This window comes from Cupressus sempervirens, chromosome 10 (genome assembly GCF_028749045.1).
Source record: "Cupressus sempervirens isolate cs-2001-9-10 chromosome 10, ASM2874904v1, whole genome shotgun sequence".
Classification (NCBI taxonomy): Eukaryota; Viridiplantae; Streptophyta; class Pinopsida; order Cupressales; family Cupressaceae; genus Cupressus; species Cupressus sempervirens.
In genome coordinates this window covers 653,083,823-653,096,389 of record NC_143127.1, presented here as the reverse complement: position 1 = coordinate 653,096,389, position 12,567 = coordinate 653,083,823, and the positions used below count along the sequence as shown (strand labels likewise).

The 12,567-nt window shown below is 35.2% G+C and overlaps 1 protein-coding gene across 2 annotated transcripts in view; it reads left to right on the top strand.

Annotated features, from left to right (window-relative positions):
• Positions 1-1,471: 1,471 nt before the first annotated feature.
• LOC149535523 (S-adenosyl-L-methionine-dependent methyltransferases superfamily protein) overlaps positions 1,472-12,567 on the top strand; it is a 29,179-nt gene continuing 18,083 nt past the window's right edge. The window contains exons 1-5 of one of the 2 annotated variants that reach the window (XM_089803117.1): positions 1,472-1,704; positions 8,762-9,428; positions 9,615-9,825; positions 9,946-10,243; positions 11,115-11,504. In XM_089803117.1, the coding sequence (XP_089659243.1) occupies positions 8,769-9,428; positions 9,615-9,825; positions 9,946-10,243; positions 11,115-11,504 (1,559 nt within the window). In that variant the 5' untranslated portion in view covers positions 1,472-1,704; positions 8,762-8,768. Of the gene's footprint in view, positions 1,705-8,758; positions 9,429-9,614; positions 9,826-9,945; positions 10,244-11,114; positions 11,505-12,567 lie in introns of both variants that reach the window. The other variant, XM_089803118.1, reaches the window with a different exon arrangement.

Genomic DNA, 12,567 nt, shown 5'->3' with positions numbered 1-12,567 from the left:
ATAGCAAAATCAAAAGTAATGTTCATCCACTCATTAATTAAACATACACATAGCAATCAATACCTTTTCAACATCTCTTATTCAATCAAATATCACAATCACACTTCTACTAAACATTACTTTCTATAATACATTTTACAACTCTACAAATACCTCTAATAACAATATATCATTTTAAACATTTTTCTATAATTCTAAAATTCACGTTGCTATTCAACCCTTTTTCAATTTCTCCCAACTCAGCTCCATATTTACCCCACCACCTAAACTTCGAGTTTTATTAAATAAAAAAAATTAAGCTATGATATCTATATGTTTTATTTATTTATAATTTAATATATATGTTAATTTTATGCTATAAAGGTTTGCTTGGCAAAGAAATCCTAATAGAACAAGAGCTGATTTTGAAAAGAGAAGTTATAAATTTTAGCAAATTTAATTTAGATTTTTAATTAATATTTTAAATTTTAGTTTTATAGGATAATGTGGCGACTAGCCATTGTATAAAAATATACAACTTAATGTAATCAATTGTAAAATCACGAGATTTGAATTAATAAGTTTTTAACCAAGAAATTTAATTTTAAAAAAATTTTATTACATAAGTTAAATTTAGAAATTAATTATTTTTAATTTTTTTAAATTAATATATACTAAAGTCTCTCTTTCTCTCTCTCTATATATATACATCAATACAACTCTTAATAGCAATAATATATTTTAATAAAAAATTAAAATTTAATAATTATTGATTTATATAAAACTAATTTAAAATATATTAGCATTTTTAAAAACTATTTTGAAAACTAAAAATTGTGATATTAATATTGATAAGATATTATTTTTGTGGAAGATAAAAACATGACTTTTTTAGAAATATAATTGAACTTGTGACAAATATGCAAAAGGTAAAGTTGTAATTAATAATGAATTTGTCACAAATATGGAAAAGATAGAGATGTAATTAATGAATTCATTAATGCATGTTAGAAAATATTGTATTTTTTGAAATGGAAAAATAAAATAAACCACACCAAAAATGCAACGGACCAATTAGAAAAAGGTAATAAATCAATATAAATTAATTAAAAAATATAAAGTTTGTTGAATGTTAGAACTTAGTATTTTTTTGGGTTGCACAAATTAGCAAGGAGGACTTGCACAAATTAGCATGGAGGGTAAACAAAAACATTAGTACCGTGACTATAAAAGGAAAAATCCAAACATACTCATTGAAAAGGAGAATAAAATCTCACTTTAGATATGGTCTGGGTAAAAATATTTTAACTTTCATTCTTCATGTTCCTAAAATTCACTTGCCACACGTTTTTATTTTTATTTTTTAACTGGCCGTAATTTACCTCAACACAATACTCATGCACGTGGCCAGATATGTTACGTGTCCGTAAAAGAGGGACCAAATTGTTGCCGCTGAATGTTTATATCTGTGTTTTAAATATACAATTTATCGACAGTAAAGCGGGGAGAGAATAGTAAACAATCTACTGGCGAAGACGGTGGTTTTTCTTGGGACGGGAGGATGGACCATAATTAAATTGGGCGGATGCAGGCTTTTCTGGACTCCACCATACTCATTTACTTCTTTTTCGCTTTAATTGGTACTACAGTTGAAGGTTTATAGCAAAATCTTGAGAAACATTGCGAAGGAGCCTTTCTTCATCAGATCTTGGATCTTGAATGCTAGTAAGTTTCGAGCCTGTATCCTGCATTTTGGTAGTAAGATCATATATTTGCCAGGGATTGATCTTTTCTTTTATTCTATTCTGCACTTTTCGCGAAGTTTGGCCATGGATCTGCTAATTTTGATTGTTTTGGGTCACAAGATTCACATTGAGGATTAGGAGTTGGGAATGGCGCTTATTGCATCATTCTGTTATTTTTGCAGAGTTATGGTTTTATTAGATTATCCACTTGTACTTATGGGGATTGGTTGGGTTTTTTCTTGATAGATTATATCTAGAGGTTTTTAGGTCAGATTAGCAGTTCGATGAATTTTCTTTACTGTAAAGATGCTCTTAGTAGAGTGACCGTGTTTATGAATTGAATTTTTAATACTGGATTTCAAGTTTAGTGATTAATTAGACAAGAAAGCTACGATTCTATATTACGCTGATTTAATATATTGTCCCCATCTGTAAGCGGGAGGCATTTTCAAGACAATACTTGTTAAGAGGTTAGTAGGCCAGAAAACTAGTTTCACATTTGTTTGTTAACTGCGGGGCCCTACACGTACTATTGATCAGTGCATTAAGGGAGAATAGCATGTGTTGTGTGGAGTGTACTCCGTTTTTAGAGGTTCATTAGGGGAGAGTAGCAGAGTTACGCGGCCTCTGTACATAAATAACTGTAATTAGGAGAGAATTGTAGTCTGATGCTGATCTTATAACAGTAGCCGACGATGATGATCTTAGTAGCCGATCGGCTTATGTGGGTCATTTTATAATAGGACTCCATGCTTAGAAATCATTAGAGCAGAACAGTAGTTTGGAGTTCACTCTCTTGTAGATTGCGGCATTGGCTTTTGGCACAAAATCCACACGTATTTTGAGAGTTTCCTCACGTCTATTCAAGACACGATTCTATATTTAGAGTTGAATAGGCCAGATAAGAACTTTGACGATCTTGCTGCACTTTAAATGCATTTATTAGAATGCCTTTCTGTGTTATGATAGGGTTTTACACGACAAAAGCGAAGCTCGGTATATTAAGGGCTAATCAGGCCGGAACAGTGATTTGATGGTGAATGCGGTGCTGCATCACCGTAATCATAATATAGTGACCGCATGCTTTGTGGCGTTCATATCTATTGTGCAATTCTCTATAGTTTACTAAGTCAGAGCACTAATGTACTGCCCTTGAATTTAGTGTTGCAACGATAGTGGCCCTAATAGTAATGTGCACATGTTTCTTAGGCATTCAGAATAAGATTTCCTAATTAGAGTTTAGTAAGCTGAAATAACAGTTTGATGATCTTGCTGTCCTACGATAATGGTCATTATACAATAGCCATATTTTATGAATGGCATTCGGAAGATGGATCTTCGTATCAAAAGGTTAATTTGGAGAGAAAAATTGTTTTGTTCTCTTTCCACATATTAAGAGTTTGGTGACATTCTTATTACAATCTTCACATGTGTTAGGTTGCCATTTTTCTGATTTTCAACATAAAAGTCCATTTTGTTTCACCTGACCAGAGCAGCAGCTTGACACTCTTTCTCTGTGTAGCGGTACTATAGTGGATATAAGTGCAAAGGGAATCTAACAAAATGGCCACTTATGGTATAGCTGTCCATATTTGTACTACTGTACAGCACTAGAATTGACAATGATGTATCATTGTGCTACAGGAATCATGATTGATAATGATAGACTGCTCTACCATGACTGTCTAATGCAATGGTCACTTATGGGTTTTGCTTTAGCCTTTAGGTATATTCATGAAAAGACTGCATAATTATAATTTAGATATTGGTAGACTGCAGTAGTACTTAGCTAATGATCTTCTTTTTGCATATAGGTACCATGATGGATCACTCTATCCGGTAGTCCTAAATTTTTAATATAAAACACATAAAAGTGCAAATCTGCATTCAAAAGTATACACGTGAGTGTAAACTTGACAGAAATTAGCAGAGATGGAAGGGGTAGTAGCCTTCGTGTTCCAAAACCCCTCTATAGAGGAACCTATGCTTGGTTATTTCTGTCCTGCTACACTCAGCTGAAATTGGATAAAAACTGAAAACACAGTAGCTTCTATCCATTGTTCAGCAATAATTTTAACGTCTATTGTTAGTAATTGCCTTCTGATCTTGCAACTTTATCTCTCCATGAATATAAACTTCTGCTCATTAGGTCTTCTGATGGAGTGTTTCACAAAACTTGTCCCACATATTTTATATATTATGTTCCAACTGAAGGACAACACCTGCTGCAGCTAAAAGCATGTGGCAGTTAAGATTGTTGTCTGGTTTTGTTGATGTATAATTTTTTTGATTTGCAAATTGAGGATTTTATTGTGTCCGTCTCTCACAAAATTTAAAATTACAGATGCTACTAAATTTGAGCCTGGTTGGTCTATTTACACAACAACAATTATATGGTATTACTATAAACACAGATCTGAAAAAGGAGAAGTATCCAGGTCAACCAAATGCCAGAAACCTGCAATCCACTATAAGTTGTCTTAGTGCTGTTGATACATCCTTGCTGTACCAGCCCTCAATTTGAAGACAGGATCCCCATGCTTTCTTGCACTACTGCACACTTGATCACCTTCTTCCACTTTTTGCAGCTGCTGGTCGAATGGTTCACCTCCTCATTCTGGTGCACCACTTACTATGCCACCTACACTAGCACTGTTCAGTTCTTTCTCTGGTTCATCAGCCCTGTGGATCTTCACCCTCGATTCCAAGTAGAGGTAGTGCTTTTAATGGGCACCTCCCTGCCCTTAGAGAGGTGGGGGCATAGACAAGCCAACCACCCTCAGAATACCATCTTGGTGCACCACCTTAAGTCTGTTAACACATGTAGAAAAATCCTTACAAATGTTATCAGCTCTTCCTAATGCTGTATGCCAACTTGATTTCCTTCCAAAGGGCTCCTATTTCATCCCAAGGACTCCTAGCTAGGCGTCAGTCTTGGGGAGCAAGACCTTCCTTCTCCAATGAAAAACAAATGTTAAAGAATTTAGACCCGCACTTCCGAGTCTGCCACCCTTGACTGCAAGTTTTCTTGAATTTTTTTCTCAATTTAAGCATGAGACTTGGCTTTCTTTGTGTAGGTCAGCACATCCCTGCCCAAGACATTATTAATGAAAAATGTGAATGAGGAAAGTGTCTTAAGGTTCTGTCCAATACAAAACCACCATGATTGATAATTCAAATCGTTACTCTTTTGACAGTGGAACGGGAAGTTTCATCTTTAAATCACCTTATCAATTAACCTATTACTGACCGACAACCACCTGAGGCAAGTTCAGAGAAATTAGCTGACATTCTGAATGAAACCAACCTTCCTAAAGAACTTGCCTCTGCATGTGCTAGGTAAAAGGGAGCTGTCCTTTTAACCATTCATTACTGATAATTGCACTTAAGTTGATCTACTATGCCTCATGTGAGCACCTTCATTAATGATAGGAGTAATAATGTGGAGATTAGGTGTCTCATGGATGTAGGCAAAGCCACTTTTGAACCATAAAGGACAAGGGAGAGTGCCAAAAGGTGGTATCTATCTGGGATGGAAAGTTTGGAGTTTTAAGAGGGATTATCTAAGACCAAAAGGTGGAAAAGTTCTTCCAGGAATAGGGCCTATCACTTTTTAGTACTGACAAAGTCACTAGATCTATACTTGCATTTCATAGAAAATTTGCACACCTGTTTCCTTTTCCACATCACTGAACAGAGAAGACCACCTCCAGATTCTGACCAAACTTTTAAACCTTTGAAATCACATTATTAAGCTTCCAATTTATAGTTGAACCTTTATCAAGCCCCAGAATTATAATCTGGGAGTTGCCTTGTACAATCACACACCTGCATCCAGACATTATGACCCCCTTCATTCCGTTTCCACTTCAGATTTTTAATTGATCTTGACTCTAGAAAAGCAAACATTCTCATCATGGAGAAGAAAGCTATCTCCAATAGGGTTGGATTGCCCTGAAAGCCACCATCAAATTCAGCTATTCAGCTTGATAAACTGAACTGAGAGTATTTCTAATTTCCATGTTACTAAAGACCTTTCCCTCTTCCTGTCAATTTAGTTTAGTGTATTTTAACCGTCATGGTGATGCTTATATTATCATGTTTTGATGCAAAGCCTGACCTAGAAGTTCTCTATGTTTGGTAAATATATTCTCCTATCTTCTCCCCACTCAGCTTCTCAGTTTGTATGTAAACTTAATTTGTTGAGAGAAATTCTCTCTTTCTCAGCCACTTACTATATTAAATTCACTTTTAAACTGGAGAGATTTATATTCATATTTTTGTTTTGGTAATGATTTGTAGTGAGGTTGTTGATATCAATGAGAGCGACTACATTTGCTGATTTAATAACAATGATAGAGTACGTTTGTTGATTAGTGAGAGATTTTATTCATGCAGTTTAAACTTTTGTTTTACCATTTAATTTCAAGTCATTTTTTAACGTTGCTAGCAATTTGGTATAGTTTATTGTTTACACATTAAAATATTTTATCTGATTTATGTACATGCTACGACAAGATTCTTTTGCTTGTTCTGATTTAAAACTTCACAAACCAAGCTGTAGAAGAAAATAAGCTTCATCTTTTATCTTCATTAATTTACATAGCCTACAGAATATTTTTCCCAAGGTATTTTTGAGATTGTCAATCTAGTGGTTTCCCCATGTAGGTCATGTCAATTAGATCTCAGTTTTGCAATCATTATTTTCTTCATGAGGCTTGCAACTTTATAAGGATGGGAAGGGTGTTTATATTTGTGTCTCATGGTGTTTTATTAAGGGAGTGTTTTTATTAATCAGAATCTTTCCTATTGTGATCTCCATATCTTTTTCTGGTTCCAATTTATTATTCATACAATTTTTTAATGTAGCCTGCAGTTCCATACCATTGAAGTATTGTTTGGTTTTTGGACATAAAATGCATGTTCATATGAGTAACAAAGTAGAGCTGTTTGTGCGTGACTTGGCCTTGCTTCAGTTCTGGCATTATTTGATTGTTGTATCCTAAATCTAATTTTGCAGTTTAAACTTTTGTTTTACTATCTAGTTTCATGCCATTTTTTAATATTGCTAGCAATCTGGTATAGTTTATTGTTTAGACATTGAAATAATTTATCTGATTTATATATGCACTACAAAAAGATTCTTCCAATTGTTCTCATTTACAGCTTCACAAACCCATTTGTAGAAGAAAATAAGCATCATCTTTTATTTCATTAAGTTACATAGCCTATAGTTTATTTTTCCCAAGGTGTTTTTGAGATTGCCAATCTAGTGGTTTCACCATGTAGGTCATGTCAATTATATCTCAGCTTTGCAATCATTATTTTCTTCATGAAGCTTACAACCTTATTAGGATGGGAAGGGTTATTTAAATTTTTGACTCATGTCTTATTAATGGAGTGTAATAATTAATAAATCAGAATCTTTCCTGTTGTGATCTCCATATCATTTTTTGGTCCCCATTTATTATGCATGCAATTTTTAATGTAGCCTGCAGTTTCATTCCATTGAATTATCGTTTGGTTTTTGGACATAAAATGCATGTTAGTCATGCACAACTTGAAGAATTCTCATCCCCGTCTTTCAAGTTGATCTTAACTGGATAACTAATAAATATAATACCAAGCTCACAAAGAACAACATTGGAGTTTGGACTATAATTTCAAAGATTCTATGCGCAGATTCTTCAAAGGAATGACTCTCTTATTCTAATTAAACATGCCATATGATTCAGTTCAGTCTCCTGCAGCATTCTTCCCAAAACAGTCACAATTGAAGGTGTGACATACTTTAGTGGAAATCAATTTTGTGCTGTCAGCGTCTCAAATGGCATATGCTTGTTTAGGTTTTGTGAAGAGTGAAAACATAACCTTTCTAGCTTTCAATTTGTCAAATTTCGAAGCTGCAGCTTTTAAATTATTCAAAATAGTGCTTGGATTTGGTTCATGAATGCTAGTAGTTCGTCAGCTAGACCACACAAAGCAGGAATAATTTTTCTTACAAGGGAAAAAGAAAGGTATTAATGATATTGGATTCTTAGAGGATTGTTATAGACCCATTTTGTTCAAATCTCTATTCAGTAATAGGTTTTCTTCACCTATGTTTTTTTTCCTTGACCTCAGGTCTCAGATGTCTCCTCAAGTTTTTGGCCTCTTGAAAACATTAATGGAGTGTAATTATTAATTAATCAGAACCTTTCCTGTTGTGATCTCCATATCATTTTTTGGTTCCAATTTATTATGCATGCAATTTTTTAATGTAGCCTGCAGTTTCATTCCATTGCAGTATCATTTGGTTTTTGGACATAAAATGCATGTTAGTCATGCACACCTTGAAGAATTCTCATCCCCGTCTTTCAAGTTGATCTAAACTGGGTAACTAATAAATATAATTCCAAGCTCAGAAAGAACAACATTGGAGTTTGGACTATCATTTCACAGATTCTTTAAAGGAATGTCTCTCTTATTTTAATTAAACACACCACATGATTCAATTCAGTCTCCTGCAGCGTTCTTTGCTAAACAGTCACAATGAAGGTATGACATACTTAAGTGGAAATCAATTTTGTGCTGTCATTGTCTCAAATGGCATATGCTTGTTTGGGTTTTGTCAAGAATGAAAACACAACCTTTCTAGCTTTAAATTTATCAAATTTCTAAGCTGCAGCTTCTATATTATTTAAAATAGTGTTTGGATTTGGATTCATGAATGCTAGTAGTTCGTCAGCCAGACCATGCAAAGCAGGAATAATTTTTCTTACAAGGGAAAAAGAAAGGTATTAATGATATTGAATTCTTAGAGGATTGTTATAGACACATTTTGTTCAATTCTCTATTCAGTAATAGGTTTTCTTCACCCATTTTTGTTTATTTTTGGCTTCAGGCCTCAGTTGTCTCATCAAGTTTTTGGCCTCATGAAAACATTATTGGTTCAGATTTTACTTTTTGCTCCATATATCCAGGTTTTGATTACATAATATGGTTGTAGTGAATTTAGCTTTTTCCTTTTCATGCTAACATGGCATTTGTTTTAGCAGGTCCACCATGAGGTCCAAGACAAATTCAACCGATAGCAAGACTAGAAGTTCTGTTTCTATCTTTATTGTGGTGGGACTTTGTTGCTTTTTCTACATTTTGGGTGCTTGGCAGAAGAGTGGTTTTGGAAAGGGTGATAGCATAGCACTGGAGGTGACCAAGCTTACAGATTGTGGAACATCATCTTCTTCACAACCTTCATCTACTCTGAACTTTGAAACTCATCATAATGAAGGAGCTACCGTTGAGATTTCAGAATCAAAAGCAACAGTGTTTAAACCTTGCAGTGCAAAATACATTGATTATACACCTTGCCATGATCAAAAGAGAGCTATGACCTTTCCTAGAGAAAACATGATATACAGAGAAAGGCACTGCCCACCGGAGGATGAAAAGTTGCATTGTCTCATTCCTGCTCCAAAAGGATACAGAAATCCATTTCCATGGCCAAAGAGCCGTGACTATGTTCCTTATGCAAATGTTCCCTACAAAAGTCTTACAATAGAAAAGGCTGTTCAGAATTGGGTTCAATTTGAAGGTGATGTATTCAAGTTTCCTGGAGGAGGCACAATGTTTCCCCAAGGCGCAGATAAATATATTGATGACATCGCCAAAGTAATCCCTATTGCAGATGGCACTGCCAGGGTTGCATTAGATACAGGCTGTGGGGTATGCATGGAGCTTCTCCCTTGCAAGTTTTATACAATTATGTATTTATTCTGTAGCAATTCACCACTGCTTTGTTGCTATATTTTATTTTGTCAATGCCTGATCAACAGTTCTACTTTAAAGGAATTGTTTCAGCTCCATGTTCCAATTAAATTGACTGAGTGAAAAGCCTTGTGGTACAAATAGGTGGCCAGCTGGGGTGCATATCTCTTCAAGAGAAATGTTTTGACCATGTCCTTTGCACCAAGAGATTCTCATGAAGCTCAAGTGCAATTCGCCTTGGAGCGTGGTGTACCTGCTGTTATAAATGTCATAGGCACAGAACGACTTCCTTACCCTTCCAGGGCCTTTGACATGTCTCAGTGTTCACGTTGTTTGATTCCTTGGACTGCAAATGGTGGGGCTTATCCACAGTCAAATGTTTTTGTGTAATGTCAAATTTTTCTTTAGGAAAGGACCATAGATCAATTATAATCTATTTTTATTATCTCTGTTTTTTTAATGTTTTTGTTTGCAGATGGGCTTTATATGATGGAAGTAGACCGAGTTTTGAGACCAGGAGGTTATTGGATTCTCTCTGGACCTCCCATCAATTGGAGACAATATTACCAGAGTTGGCAGCGATCAAAAGAGGAGCTTGAGAAGGAGCAAGATAAAATTGAAGAAATAGCAGAAATTTTATGCTGGGAAAAGAAATATGAAAAAGGCGATATTGCCATCTGGCAAAAGAGAATTAATAGAGAGTCCTGTCCTAGAAGCCGACATAATCTTGAAGCACCTCCTGCCTGTGAATCAGTCAGTCCTGATGATGCTTGGTGGGTTGCTGAACTTCAAAACTCAAAATTTGAAAGTAAAAGTTTTTGCTTGCTGAATGAAAACTAATATTGTTCAAATTATCTTGTAGTACTGGAATCACATTTGCAGCTAAGTTTTTATTTTGTAAATTTAATAAACACTTGTTTTACCCTTACTGGAGTATTGTCGCAGTGTTCATTGTGTTAGTGCTTAAGATAATGAGACATATCTATTGTGCTTAGTTGGCAAGAATGCAAACTTGCACAACTGCTTGTATTGGTGATTCAGGCCACAAGGCATGCATTATACTCAGTTCCAAAGCACTGTACTTTAAAATATCCAGGGAATCTTCTTAGTTATATTTTTCTTTTAGATCTTTGATTATTACAGCAAATTTTGAATTGCTTGTCAACCCTAAATTCAATCTTATTTTCAGCCCGACTGGCAAACTGTCCGTCAGTTAGTCTCTTATAGTTATAAGACACTTTTGCATACTTAATTTAAACCCCATAGATCTTAATTGCAGCCAAAAAATACTAATATGGACTTGCCTTTCTTCCAGTGACAGCTAAACAGGTCAAAGTTAAATTGTCTAAAATAGCTTTTAGTTGATTAAGACATTTGGGCAGTTGTTATTTAAAATATTAATTGCATTTGCGTTATTTGCAAGGAGAACCCAAACCATTGCAAATCAGCTTTTGTTATGCCCTGTATGTTTTCCATTTCAATCTTTACAAGTATTCGAGCTTTTTGCAGACCATTTTTCTTGGCCATCATAGGAATCTTTGGATGAAATGTCTGTCATTCCAGCTGTTTGGGTTTCATTGTCATATGACACTATTTCTATCCAATATAAGAAATACCCTGATTAGCTGAGCTGTTTGCCTGCAGGTCTAAGAAAATGGAACGATGCATTACACCTTTACCTAAAGTGAATGATCCAAATGAGGTAGCTGGAGGAGTCTTGGAGAAGTTCCCAGCACGCCTGAATGCTGTTCCTCCAAGAGTTCTCAGTGGTTCGTTACCAGGTGTTACAGCTGAGACATTTCAGGCTGATACAAGTTTGTGGAAGAAACATGTTAAGGCATACAAAAGAATTAACAAATATATTGGGGAGACTAGGTATCGCAATATCATGGATATGAATGCAGGTCTAGGTGGCTTTGCAGCAGCAGTCTCATCCAATAAAGCTTGGGTTATGAATGTTGTCCCTAATATTGCCAAGGAAAATACACTTGGTGTAATTTATGAACGAGGCTTGATTGGGATCTACCATGACTGGTAAGAATGCTTTTTGTTCCACCTTATTTTTTTTCAAGATTTTCATCTTTTCAATTTGTCTTTATCCTCCATACTTTAAATACACTTATCGATTTTTAATTGGAAACTTAGTTGCACTGTATGTGAAGTATGTATTTCTTTGACATTTTCATACATCATACTCAATTTGGCATCCTGCAATGCTTGTTAAAAATTTCAGAAAGAAAATCTAGAGGATATAAATCCGCCTTGCTTTCTGGAAAGTTTGTGGGGAAAAGATCAATTTTATCTCTGGGATTCTTATGGTGAATGGTTATTTAGATGCATGAAATCATTGATTGTGTGTGGTAAGTCGGTGAAAAGAATCAATCAAATTAGTTAACAGTAGCCAGCAGAATGCAGCTCTGCTGCAATTTAGTAGTTGATTAAGAGAATGTAATTTGGGATCATGGTTTCACGGAGTCGACGGTATGGGTTTGGCTATGAGTGGGTTTGATATGCTTTCAAGTAGGTTTGTCCAGTGCCAGGCTTGGTTATGCCTTGAGATATGGGAAACATGTGAATTCTAATTACACACATGCACATACATATATCATAAATGTAATAAAAGACAATGGATGGTCTGATGGTAATAATTAATTACTAATCGAACAACAGATAACTGCAACCAATTGGAGAATCTCCCTTCAGACTTGGACAATGTTTGGCTCAGAAGTCATTTTGGAGTAGTATATTTCCCGTCAGAATTATCCCGAGGTTTGCATATATCTTCGTTTATGGCAGTCATTCATGTTGGGTGTACAACTTACATCTGGGTTACTATTTTCTATGTTGCTTCTGCGTATGCTTCTACTGCTGCTGCTTCTCCTGTCATTATCTTCACTACCACAACTTCAATCATTACTACGACCGCCACTGCTACCATCACTACCACTGCTACTACCACTAGTGATACCAGCACTGCTCCCGTTATGACTGTTATCACCTTTTATTGACGGAGATCCTGCATGTTATTATTGATGACATATAGAACTTGCATGGATCTGCTGCTTAAGGACATCTCTGTTGTATAGGGCCTGTTGTT